This window comes from Festucalex cinctus, chromosome 16, assembly GCF_051991245.1.
Source record: "Festucalex cinctus isolate MCC-2025b chromosome 16, RoL_Fcin_1.0, whole genome shotgun sequence".
Lineage (NCBI taxonomy): Eukaryota > Metazoa > Chordata > Actinopteri > Syngnathiformes > Syngnathidae > Festucalex > Festucalex cinctus.
The window spans coordinates 15,250,427-15,263,872 of record NC_135426.1 but is presented as its reverse complement, the minus strand read 5'-3'; the positions used below and the strand labels follow the sequence as shown (position 1 = coordinate 15,263,872).

Sequence of the window (13,446 nt, the reverse complement as noted above, 5' to 3'; positions counted from 1 at the left end):
GGCCTGCCATGAATAACAGCTGACCTTTGCACATTTAGGCTGTGAAATGACAGCGAGGCGAAAGGGAGGGCATTGTTATCACACCTCCCTCTCAAGTCATCTTTTGTCTCTCCATCCAAGAAAACAAATAATCACGTTTGGATGTCCCAACGCGCGTCGTTCGTTCACATACGTCGTGTTGGTGTTTTGCGTCGCCGCCCGCCATCCATCAAGTGAACGGTGGTGGACGACAAGAGGAACGAAAACACAAATCCTGCCGGCACGCTGCCATCATGCTGTCATTTTTTTTACACTCTCTTTCTTTTCAGGTTGTTCTGAGTTTGTCAGATTTTGCCATTTTTCCAACACTGTGATTCTTTTCTGGGATTTTTCACTTGCGTTTTGCGACACTGCCCGCCATCCATCAAGTGAAGGGGGTGAAAGACATGAGGAACAATAAACGACTGATGACCGCCAATGATGAGTGTTGGGAGCTTGTGTGTGGAGGTGGGACAAAGCTGAGAAAAGGTTTATTGGGTTTGACACGCACGTACGTACACACCCATATTCCTGGGCTGCGTTTTGGGAGGAAATTCCCATCCTAATTTTCCTCATAAAGACTAATGAAGACTAATGATGGAGCAAGGTGCCCGTCTCTTCATCATCCCTTCCTCTTCATCTGTTTTTAAATTTGCAAATAAATTCCAATGTTCTTCTCTTTGTCCAAATGAAGCAAAAAATACCGAACGGTATATCAAAAACAGACACTTGTCTTGATGGGACAATACTAGAGCTGAACAATCAATCAAATTCACATCGACATCACAATTTTCTAATGGCAAAATAATGTCCAAATATTTTAGGTGAGGTGTACTTACAGCAATCTCATAGAAAAATGATACTACGGTATTTAATTATCACGGCAAAGAGTTTGGGGTGGTGTGAAATATTTTCATCTTCCTGGTTGGGTGGTAACAAAAAAATAATTGAGAAGTACTGCGATAGCTTGATAGCTAGCTAGCTAGTGTCCAGATAAGTTCATACATATTCTTTCATGACACATCAAAAATTGAAGTTATAAGTTACAGATTTTGTTTGTTTACTGTTGTTACCATATGTTGACAACATACTTGTTGGGTAAAATTTTGTAGTCATCGTAAAAGCTTAAAATACCGCAAGTCCAAGTATTTAGTAAATTAACCATTCTATCTGAAGTAGACAAACGGTCTTTCATAAGACTACCAAAACATGTACATATAATAGATGTGATGTTTATTGTAATACGGATTTATTTATTTATTGCTTGTGTTAAAAAAATAAAATAAAATACATGGGAAGTGGAACTTGAAACAAATAGTCGCATAATCGCAATGTTTTAACCTGGCATTAGCCAGATGGATATTGCGAAGCATATCCACAGTAGTTTTGTCGGGAAAAGGCGGGACATTCTGCACAATAATTCAAGCTGATTGGACGATGCGACATTCTACACGTTTGTTTTAACCAATCACGGCCACGGGTGAAAAATTCAAAACGTCATCTCCGTTCATGTTGGTGGGGGGGGGGGTGTAGAAATGCACAAAGCGCCCCTCGCTGTTCAACATTCAACAAGGAAACCGTGAGTCATTCTGTGAGAATAGAATTAATTGCAGCGTCCATTCGTCCATGTAATGCTGCATTCAAGGATGGTCGGACTTTTCCGATTTCAAACCAGGAAGTGTGTACGGGAACGCCCCCTTGAACACGGAAATTCCACTTGTGAAGTCGGAAGAAAAAAAGGACCCCGACTTCACCGGCGGACTACAATGTGACGTCACTCTGAATGGCAAAACACAATTTACTCGAGTATAAAACTAGATAGCTTTCTTCTTTCATAAATATTCGCCATAACTTCACTAACGCAATGTACATGACAGTATTGCCGCTATATCCCTGCATGAAATTATACGGAATACTACTTATCTGTATGGAATGCTTATGAAATAAGATTAAAGATTGTATTAAAATTAGATAAGATTTTTCTAAATCACTCAGCCTTTGGCATCACCATGGTTACCGTGACACCTTTAAGCAATTGTTTGTTGTCGCCCCTCCCCCTTCTCTTCATTTTCTCCCGCATGGTTACTCACATCCTTCACGCGGTCACCTCTTCATCCCTCCTCATTCCCTCCATCATCTCACGTCCATCCCTCCTCATCGCGGGGCTGCTCGTCCTCCGCCGTCCATCGCTCAGCTCTCGGGGCTTCCATTAGGGGCAAATGGAAAAAGTGACATCAGCTATTTGGTAAAAGGGATGGAGACGGACAGCGAGAGGAAGGAGGAGACACCAGCGGCTGAGGAAAAAGGCCGAGTGTGAAAAGAAAAGAGCAGAAAGTGCGCGTCACCCCATCGTCGCAATCGTGTATATTTGTGGTCACAAACAGGAAAGGCAAAGGAAAACAAGCGAGTGTCACTTCTATCTACACACATGAACCATTCCTGTACATTTCAAATTCACAAAGAACAGACAAGAGTTCGCACTGGCAAAAAAAGTGCAGGTGATAAAGTTACAAAGTGGAGCCGAGGAGCACTTGATTCGCTCGCCTGCTGGGCAAAACGGAAGAAAATGAAAAGTGCTACTCACTCAACTCACGTGGCAAACTACTACTTCCTGGTTAGGTTGAGGATATAATATTCTAAAAATCACTTCTTTGTCATAAAAAAAGGCTGCTGTTTTTTGTTTTTTTAACATGTCCTTCAAGGTGATAGAAAAAGTCCAAAACAAGAAGATGGAGGAGTCGGTGCATTTAAGGTAAAACAATTTTCCAACACTATCTTTTTAAAGAAGAAGGGAAAAAAAAGAAATGAAAAAGAAGCCCCCCCTCATCACGGACATTTTTTTTTTTTTAAGTCTCTTTCCAGCACCGATGAGCTGATTCCCGTCCAATCCGAGTGGGCCAGCCAATAAGGTGGACTCAAGTTCTGCCAAATCCGGCACTTTAACGTGCGTAAATAGAATGCGGTCACGCTCAGCCTCGACGTCCGTCCATCCCAGCATGCTTTGCACAAGGAACAAAAAGGTACGGAAAGGAAGTGGCATGACACAAAGAGAAATGATTTTTTTTTTCTTTCGTTCTTTTTGATGATGCGATGGCGGGGTTGAAGTGGGCAGCACGCTTGAAAAAGTTGCATCCCGCCTGGGGAGGATGTGGCGGTGATGGACTCCGCCACTCTAGAACATGATGGTGGTCTTCAGGAAAGCCCGAGATTCTGATTTGAAGGCAAAACAAAACAATCAGTCAAATATATATGATCATGTTCAATATTATTTTGTTTGTTTGAGGTGCAACGGTTAATCAACAACTAATCAAAATATTCAATATTTACGAAAACGGATTCATCATTTAGGGAACTTTTTAAACTTAAAATGTTCCACATCATCTGAATTTCAGCATCTTAACAGGAAATATTACACTTCTGGATTGATTAATAATTATTAAAATTAAAAATAATTCTTAGTTGCAGCCCTAATATATATACACATTACAAAATCTAAAACCGGGGTTAACTGTATGTTGCCTACGCTCCCTTTATGGCTGCGATCTCAGATCTCCTCTTTGCAGCCTCACACTCAAACACGCGCACACACACGCCTTTCGTTTCCCCCTGCGGTGTCATTGTTTTCTGCCAACGTTGCAAACTGTTTACATTTTCTGCATAACGGCGGCCATAATGCCGCCCCACTCTCTCCTCCGCCACTCCCCACTTCCTCCATCTGACAGGACATCCGTTCGGGAAAGAACTTTTTTTTTTTTTTTTTTGGACAACATTCTCTGGTTTCCGACTCCTCTTCTTCCCTCTCATCTGCTGCCCTTTGCTATTTTTAACACCCCACCCCCCCACCCCAGAATACACACATACTCCTTTAACCATGCAGTACCCCACCCTCACCCTCCGTCCTCTTATCTGTTACGTTCAGGATATTTTTATCCAGATTTTTTTTCTCCCGACATCTTGTGCGTTTGGACTGAATGGTAGACAGTAGACACATTCTTTATCCTCTACATCAGTGGTGTCCAAACTACGGCGCGGGGGCCATTTGCGGCCCGCCGTCCATTTTTCAGTAGCCCGCGACATATGTTAAAAATGGCATGTGACTCGGTTCAAATAAAATAAACAAAACAAAAAATGTTTGAAGATGGTCAAAGTAAGAAGGGAGGCTATCGAAAAACAGGTGCCATTAAAGGTACTAACTAAAATTCCAAAAACAATATTGTTACCGAAATAAACTAAAAACGAAAATGCCTTTTAAAAAACTAAACCTAACTGAAACTACATTTTATGTTTACAAAACTAACTATAACTATAGCGTTTTAGTTTTTGGTAATTAATTTAATGCATGAGACTTTGGGGATGATTTTAAATGTGATTTTTAGTAGATTTATTTGGATATAAACCGTAATAAGGACGTTTGAAAGTATGTCACACAGAAGTGACGTCATCTAGCAGCAGCCAATAGAAAAGCACCTTCAGATAACGTTGCTCCCATGGTGTTTTTTAAATATTGCGCACAAGTAACACAAATGTAAAAAAAAAACAGAAAAAACAACTAATACTAATACTGAAACTAACAAACTAAACTAAACTAAGTATTTTTTTTAAAGATCTAAGCTAATAAAAACGAACAGAACCACCCAGAAAACTAATCAAAACTAACTAAAATGAAAAATTCCAAAACTATAATAACCCTACTGCCATATTACAAATAAATTGGTTTCTATACTGTAGCAGTTTTCTAAGTATGCAAAAGCACAAATGAATTATTGTACAATTTTTAGGACTAAACACAATTTCTCTTCATAACATTATGTGGCCCTTGCGTCCTTTTGATTTTCTGTATGTGGCCCTCAAATGAAAAAGTTTGGACACCCCTGCTAATGTTACATCATCTTACTGAGTCATTAACAGTAGTAGTAGTAGAAGAAGAAGTCTATTCTTTGTGTCTGCATGGCTATACTGCCTCCTGGTGGTCAAGGAGAGAACACCAAAAGAAGTTGCCACATTACTGTTTAATTATTACTTCATGTTGTTATAACGTACAAGACTTACAAGCCCAGTTTTGTTTCTCTACTGTCACGCCTCGTAATCGTCATTAGTAGGCTCCGTGCGCGTTAGCGTGTGCGTGTCGCCCAAGTGAAAAATGGCGCTGACCCGCCTTGTTAAAGTCTATCAGCAGGTTGCCGTAAATGTCAGCGGGTCTGGCAACAAGGTCACATTTTTCAACTCCCCCCCCTTTGCCCTCCTTTGCCTCGACTTCCTCCGCTCGCGTCTCCTCTTCGTCGGTGCATTTTTAGTCGCAACCTTTCCCATAAAAGCGCCTCTTCCTCCCCGCGCATCTCTTCGGATTCTAATGCCACATCTTTCTTTGTATTCAGCACTTTTCTCTCCACTCGTTAATTAAGAGTGTGGAAGGTGAGAGGCGAGGGAGCTTTGCGTGTGCGCGCGTGTGCGCATTAAAATCACTGTAGGTGCAAAACGCTTTTATGGAAGTAGGCATGATTGTGTGTGCGTGCGTGTGCAGCAGCAAACGGGTCCTAGTGGGCCAATCAACATTAATGAAATCAGGTGGGTTTGCAAGTGCGTGTGCGCATGTTGGTGTGCGCTGGCAGATGAGTGGGGATCTAAAGGGGTCTAAAGAGGAGAGAGAGCTAATTAGAGTTCGCTGTCTCACCAAAGTGTGGATCAAACACGCACGCACACACGCACACACACACAGGGAGCGTAGCGATTTTATACACATGCAGCGTTTCAAAACGAAGCTTCTCAATGTCAGGCAGGACTGAGCACAGCTGGTGGAAGGAGGACAACACAGGCATACTAACACGCACGCACACCTAAATGGCTTAATCCTGTTATGATATCAAATCGCCGACAGTAGACTAAAATCTGTTTCCTGTCAACATTGCCAATTTACTGAACACACGCTTGCACAAGTTTGGTTTGTTTGTTTGATTGTGTACGTGTATGTGCGTGTGGGTGCGTGTACCTTGGACTCCATTGTCTTCCTGGTTCCCGTTCAGTTCATCCTGCTGGTCGGACGCAGCGTCTGCGTGAGACAGACGGGACAGAACGATGACGAGAACATCGACAGAATTAAATATAACATTTCAAATCCACACTAAATATAGTTAAAACAACACTGAATGTGTTAAATTTCCAGTGTTAATTCAACACATATAGAGTTAAATTCAACACTTCAAAAGTGCTAAATTTCACATTAAATACAGTTAAAACAACACCGAATGTGTTGATCTTTTTACACTGATGTGATAATTGAAATTTAAGACCAGTCAACACTGCTCAGTGTTGATTTTACACTACACTTTTTTACACTTAACAGAATGAGTGCCTTCACAAGAAATCATTACGTGAGAAGTATAATCCAAGCATTTTGACACATTTTTTTAGGCCGTGAATGAAAACAAAGAAGACTAAAAATAATTGACTAAGAAAAGTTCATTAAATCAGTTTTCATGCAACGTCATCCCGGTCTGACAGATTTCCGCGTCACAAAGTACCGGCTCCGTTGTCGTCGGCGGCGTGCAGCGGCTCGGGCGAGGACGAGGACGAGTGTTTCAGGGCGTCCTCTCCCCGCTCCCTCCGCTTGGACTCGAACTCCAGCGCCTCCTGCAGCTTCCTCTTGGCCTTCTTCTCCTTCTTCAGACGTTTCTGGATGGACGCTGCGGGCAGAGGAAGGAAGCCGTTTGGGATTGACTACATTTCCCAGAAGGCCTTTGGCCAGCTCCCAAAACGGACAAGAAAGAAAATGAATAGTCAAAAAATGTAAGACCTCTGCTCTGCAGTTCCGACGTGAGTTGCCGCTCCAGACTCTCCCTCATCTCTCGTTCCCGGTAGAGCTCCATCTTCAGCTCCCGCTTCTCCGCCTGGATCTGCTTGTCCTGCACGCGGGCGTTCTCCACCGCCACCTTCAGGAGGCCCTGAAACACACACACACACACGTATGCACACGCTTTGTTCAATGGTGCAACGTAGAAGATAAAGAAAAGGAGCGCCGTGGTCGCACCTGTATGTTGGTGAGGAGTGTTTCCACGGACGACAGGCTGTCGGCGAATAGGAAGGGGGCAGGGAAGCCGGCGGGCAGGGCTTGTCCCAGCGAAGCTTCTTCTTCTACGGACAAAATAAACATGGACAACAGTGAACTTTTTTTTTTTTTTTTTTGACAGTTGCACCTTTTCAAAATTATTTAAACACATTTCAACACACTTTAAATATACTTTAAAACAAAAATGTACAGAAGATGCTATAGGGATTCTACACTATACTTGTTCTGTGCTGAGGTTGGATCCCAAAGCGCAGACACAAATAAGATTTTAACTCTTTATTCACATCGACAGGCGTGGAATAAACTTGACTAGACGAGAAACAACAAGAGTTGCACAGACGATCAGAGGTAACAGAAGTAATAATCCGACAAAAACACGCTCCTCAGGCTTATATAGACAGTGAATCGATCTGATTGACTGTGGCTAGACATGTGGGTAACATGACATGGAATTATCAGATTGGCCGTTGACTAGATAAAGAGATTAAAGATTCCTGACATCACATAGCGTCTTACCAGTTGAAACTAGATGCTGGTTACATCATTTCAAAACAGACACCTGACCTCACGGTCATGACCCAAACATAACCCTTGCATGACCCTAGTCATAACAGTAAGCATAACCCTTGCATGACCCTACTACAGTTCTCCACAGTGTTATAAAGAGAAATGCCGTTACTATTTTAGCTGTAAATTTATTTCTGTCTTTGCATACGTGAAAAGTTTATTTGTAGCAGCAGTGGTAATCCCCATACTCCACATGCCGCCTCTTTCTCGACAGCTACACTTTTAATACTGCCCAACGCAACCTCAGGCTGTAGTTTGGAGATGCCTAGCATAAAGGGTTAAATCACCGCAGCAGAGATGCTACTTAGCGTTAGCATTAAGCTAGCTAGCTAGATGTGGCTATTTGAAACACCCAAGGCTTCTTTCACATTTTGAGTTCAGTAGCAATAAACAGCTTGAAGTCTTGCTCGTAAGTCAAAGCTAAGTCGTATCTCAAGGCACTAGCGTTGTTCACTTTTTCCCCCCCAAACACGCACGCACACACAGAAGTTGAAGACCGTTGTTTACGAAAGTGTAAAAGTCAATGATGCGGCATCACGGGGATCAATTACACTTGACAGGCGCGCGCGTCATTGGTATTCACACAATCACGTGAGGTACTAATTGGCAGGGATTAAAGACACCCTTGATTTAAGCGGGTGTGTGTGTGTGCGCTCATTGCGAGTGCGTCACAGTGTCTGCTCAGCCCTTAATGCCTAACACACTGACAACTGAGTTAACTCTGCTGTGAAATTAACGCTGATGAAGATGCACTCTACAGCGCTCGCACGCGCGCATGTGTTAATCTCCTATCTGCTTCTTCATCCATACTTTTCCTCCTCCGCCACATGTGCTTATCTTCTGGTTGTTTGGAAGAGGCGGGAATCAGGGAATGTGTCGCCTTTCCAAGGATGGAAAATAACGGGAGAGGCCCTGCATGCTTTTAGTGGGGCACCCCTTGACCCCTTTTAGCCCTATCCCATTTACTTAACCTGCCCCCCCCCCCCCCCTCCCCCACTATTTCTCTCTATCTCGCTCTTTCTCTCACTCACACAACCATCCTCATCGGTCTGATTGATGGCTCAGAGACAGGTGATCAATAGGAGCGGTGGAACATCCTGACACTTCAGTTTGTGAGCATGTGTGTGCGTGTACGCGCGTGTGTAAATACAGGAGATGAAGAAAGTGAGGATGATTTGTCAGTTGTCAAAAGGAAATGGTTGAAGGTTTGGATAAAGGTGCATAATATGCAGAATATCTTGACATGCAAATGTGTGCGCGCGTGTGTGGTCTAACCTTTGTCCTTTGTGATTTTCTTGATGGGTGTTGCAACGTTGGCCAGTGCAACATCTGCATCAGCCGACAACAGGCCTGGAAAGGGAAAACCATAGTAAGTCGGTGCATGTGGAAATAAATCGTTATTTACAGGGGACAGGGCATGTTACATTTTCCTTAAAAATAAACGGAATAAAACAACTCTCTCTAACAACCAATGCTCAAGTTAGCTCCTCCCTCTCATACAAAGATGCCTCTCTCCCTTGATGACTAATATTTACTGTATCATCTAAGCTAATTTGAGTTAGCATTCAAATTATGTCAGCTTTAAGATAGAAGACGTTTGCTGGATGAAATTACATGATGTGTATGAACGTTTTGGTGTTTAAACAACATGTTAAATTCTGTTTTGTTTCAAATGTCAGCTTAGTAGTAAACAAAGAAACAGCTTGAAGCAAGCACGCTTGACCTCTATTTCCATATTTGTTCAATAGTCATCTTTTTGTTTTCGTGTGTAAAGATAATTAAAATAAATAAATACATAAATACTGCATACCGAGTCTTTCCGGCGAGCTGGAGGCAGAGCTACTTGGCTGCGACTGCAGAGGAGTGTTGGTCTCGTCAACGGAGGGCGACAGAGACGGACTGTCACACACCCGCTCCTACGCGACACACACAAATAAATGTACTAAAACAAAGCAAAAACTCGTGAAAACTAACAAACTCGCCCTAAAAACTACCTGCATTGAAATAAAAGTAAACAATAACGAAAACCACCAAGCGGGTCCTACCTTGATGACGGGCGCCCGGTGCACGTGTATCTGCTGAGCGGCGGCGGCCATGTTGGCGATAGTGCTGAGGTGGTTCATCTGCGACATCGCCATGGCGACGGAGGCGGGCGGTAAGCCCATAGGCAGCAACGGGTGGGGCATCATCATGAAGGGCAGGTCCAGTCCTGGAACAAAAATGATGACGCGGAGAAGAATCAGACAAGCTAACGGCTAACCTAGCTTAAATGTAATTCGAAACAAATCTAAGAGGCTGTGACCCGCCGTTGAACCTGCCTGGTCTGTGTTAAATGGGCGCTCGGGGTTAAAGACCAAAGGTGAAATGTTTTGTTTGGCTTCAACTCCCCCTCACCCAGTGTGTGCGTGAAGACGTCAGCCAGGAGCGCGCGTGCGGCCAACGTGAAACAATAACGCTGATTGCTGTTGTCCTGACGACTTGAGAGATACAACAATCAATGTGAGTGTTTGTCACCTCCCGCCGTGTGCGTGTCAAACACATGACTTGCAATAAGAAGCGATGCTTGCTTGGGTGTGTGTGATGTTGATGAATTGAGTCATTTAGTTGAGTGTCTGCTGATTAATCCAGGCGGAGTGTTAATACAGGAGATGGCAACAGATTAAATGGCGTACATTAACAAATATTGCCTTTTCTCACACGCGCGCACACGGATTTTTGTCCGTATGCTTTCATGAATGGCCACTTTCAAAGTTATCTTGGGTCAGGCTTGTGTGCGAGTGAGTGAGATATGAAGTGTCGCCACGGTAACCCCCCACACATGCAAACGACGCTGCAAAAGGTGAGTGTGCTAGCTCACTGTTGGCGAGCAGCTGTTGCTGCTGTTGTTGGAGTTGTTGTTGATTGACAGCTCCCAAAGCCGGGCCCCGCCCTCCTCCTCCTCCTCCGCCGCCACCTCCCGCCGGATTAGCCCCGCCTCCCCCTCCGGGTCCTCCACTTTGTGCTCCGGCCGGGGGGCTGCTCAGTCGTTCCTTGTCCCAGGAGCACTCGCTTCCACCTGGGCACACGTGACGAAGGCGTGAAAACACGGAAACTCCTGAAAAACTTGGTCGCTTACTCTCTTCTGTCCCTCTCTCGCTGTGTCATGTTGCCCTCCATCGCTCGCCCGCCACCTCACTCCCTCCGCTAGCCTCTTCCTCCCTCCCTCATCCATCTTCATCTCCCTCCATTAGTTTGAATTAGCAGCCGTCTCTCTCTATTATTGCCCATTGAATTCCCTGCGCCGTGCACGTACGGGTGTGCACGTGTGTGTGCGTGTGTGTGACAGCTGGACCAAATCCCCTCTGCGCTTACACCAGGAAGACAAGAAGTATAAACAGATGGGCAGATGTTCCCCCTCTTTCTCTCCCTCGGTATGTACACCTTGTGGTCGTGGTCACATGCAGATTCCTTTTCTCTCTTTTCTCTCAAAATGCGCCACTCCTAGTAGGATTTTTAGAATTAAAAAAAAACAAAAAAACAACAACAACACCAACAGGGCAAAATGGTCCAGCCGGCCATTTACAGCACAGGTCAGCACAGGGAACGGCTCGCCTTTCCTTTCTCCATTCTGCTTTTTTGTTTTGTCTTCTTTCAATAATTTACATGGAGATATAATGGACTCTTTGTTGAATGCACGTCAAGCGGAAGCGCACGCACACTTGACATGTCTGTTGCAGCCTGTTTTTGATGTCTCCCACCCCAACACACCTGAGCCAAATAATTATCAGGCTTCTGCAGAGCTTGCTGATGAGCTGATCATTTGATTCAGGTGTGTTGAAGGAAGGAAACATGGAAAAAACAAGTCAGATTTGGAGATCCCTGCTCTATAATACTAAATAAAAATGACTAGGGGTGGGCAAGTAGGTGTCGGTGCCTTATTTTAACGGTATTACTACTCGGAGAGGCTGCCGATACAAGCCACTGATACTGAAAGCAAACATGGAATAAATCCTCCTCTGCAGTATGTTGGAGATGGCTGTTATCCAATTGTCACAATACGGTGAGTATCACAATATGAATCCCCTTTTGATAACGAGACTAAGTGCAATTTATGGAGAAATTGCTTGGGAATGCTGAAAGCTGAATGCTACTAGGTCAATGCTAAGATTTGAATCCACGTGGAATGCTTATGAAGTAAATTGAGAGATAAATTATGAAATTATAACCCTCTGGTTACTGGACAATGCACTTTACCAACTGTGCCACCGAGCAGTATCAGACACCTGGTAATGATGATAAGTTATATGTATGGAAGTGGGCATGGAAAGTGATACTTGGAGAAATATCACTGTCTGTCCCATTGAAAATGAATAGGGAAAAGTTGATATTAAATGTTAAATTGTGCAAATACTGCTCGTAATGTGGAATCAGACGATATATACCCTGTTAGGCGTGAATTTTTTAAGCTAGTTGAAATTTGAACAATGTAAATTGGAAGTATTATGTGGGAGTTGTTACGTGGCAAAAAAAAGTGTGGAAAATAAAAATCACAATAATTTAAAATTAAATTGCACTAATTAACGAACCACCAGAGGGTGCTAAATCTGCATAAATGGAATACAACCTCGCTGGTTTAACAGACGTGATTCTTTATTATGATTTATGACATGACGATATTGCGGCAATTCTAATATTGCGATATCACGTTATCGTTCCATCTGTAATGGTTGTACATGGAGATGGTCTCAGCTCGTCAGTGAGTTGCAGTAATTTTTGTTGTTCTTTGCAGAGGATAAAAAAGATATGACTGAGGTTTGCTATGTCTTCTCTGTCTACATATGTTGCTGGAGGGTTAAAACACACACACGAATGCTTGTTGAATGTTTGCCCTGTGGCCTTTTGCATTATTTCTTAGCAAGTCGAAATACGTGTCTGTGTGTGTGTTTCCACAGTGTGCGCGTGTGTGCGACCTACCCGCATTGGAGTGCAGGTCGTCGTTGTCCGACTCGTTTCCGTTCTGCAGACTCATCATCATCTTCATCTTGTGCAGCTTCTGGAGCTCGGCCATGGCGGCTGCTGTCAGGCCTGACACATGCACACACACACACGCACACGCACACGGGTCAATACGTGCTCCCTCCTGTCACCTCCAGGCGGCGTCACCGAGGTGCGCTCCAGTGACACACATGCCGACTGCCGTTGTAGCGCACGTCGCCTCAGAGTGGTTTTGTTCAAGTGTTTCAGACACCCCGAGGACACGCTGGCGGATCGGCGACGAGACAAAGCGCACACGCATGCATGCACACGCACGGTGCACGTGCACGCACTCTTTTGTACGGACTAAGATCCCCGGCTCAGTGCGCTGACCTGGAACTGACTTCTATACACAACAACCAGCAGAGTGAGAGAGATGACCTCGTGTGTGTGTGTCTGAAGGAATGCATGCATGTTGGTGTGTGTGCGTGCACGTGTGCGTGTGTGTTGATTTTGCCCCAGCCACGGTTGAGGGCCTTGAAGGAATGCTCATTACACACACGCACACACACAACACAAAACAGTACAGTTGCCCGCAAGCTATAAAGAACACACGACGGGGACTTGCGAGGTTGGACAGACATCCGTGTTGTCCAAAATTTGCATTGCGGAATCGGTGGTCCAACTTACAGTCCCAAACATCGCGGAGACCGATTCATGCCTGCCGCCGACAGTTGGCCGTCTCGACTCGGTTGTGAGCGGAAGACAAATCGATAGGATGGGAGCGCCGCGATACTGTTCTCCATCATGACTATCAAACGCGCACGCGCTTGCCGGGATCGATG

At 44.2% G+C, this 13,446-nt stretch overlaps 1 protein-coding gene across 1 annotated transcript in view; it reads right to left on the bottom strand.

Moving 5' to 3' along the window:
- Positions 1 to 2,367: 2,367 nt before the first annotated feature.
- The window catches only part of LOC144004172 (dachshund homolog 2-like), a 33,170-nt gene continuing 22,091 nt past the window's right edge, over positions 2,368 to 13,446 (bottom strand). The window contains exons 3-12 of the mRNA XM_077501190.1: positions 12,602 to 12,712; positions 10,506 to 10,703; positions 9,694 to 9,857; positions 9,459 to 9,564; positions 8,924 to 8,998; positions 7,043 to 7,146; positions 6,809 to 6,956; positions 6,537 to 6,698; positions 6,005 to 6,064; positions 2,368 to 3,228 (exon numbers count right to left, since the gene is read on the bottom strand). Of these exons, the coding sequence (XP_077357316.1) occupies positions 3,191 to 3,228; positions 6,005 to 6,064; positions 6,537 to 6,698; positions 6,809 to 6,956; positions 7,043 to 7,146; positions 8,924 to 8,998; positions 9,459 to 9,564; positions 9,694 to 9,857; positions 10,506 to 10,703; positions 12,602 to 12,712 (1,166 nt within the window). The 3' untranslated portion in view covers positions 2,368 to 3,190. The remainder of the gene's footprint in view (positions 3,229 to 6,004; positions 6,065 to 6,536; positions 6,699 to 6,808; positions 6,957 to 7,042; positions 7,147 to 8,923; positions 8,999 to 9,458; positions 9,565 to 9,693; positions 9,858 to 10,505; positions 10,704 to 12,601; positions 12,713 to 13,446) is intronic.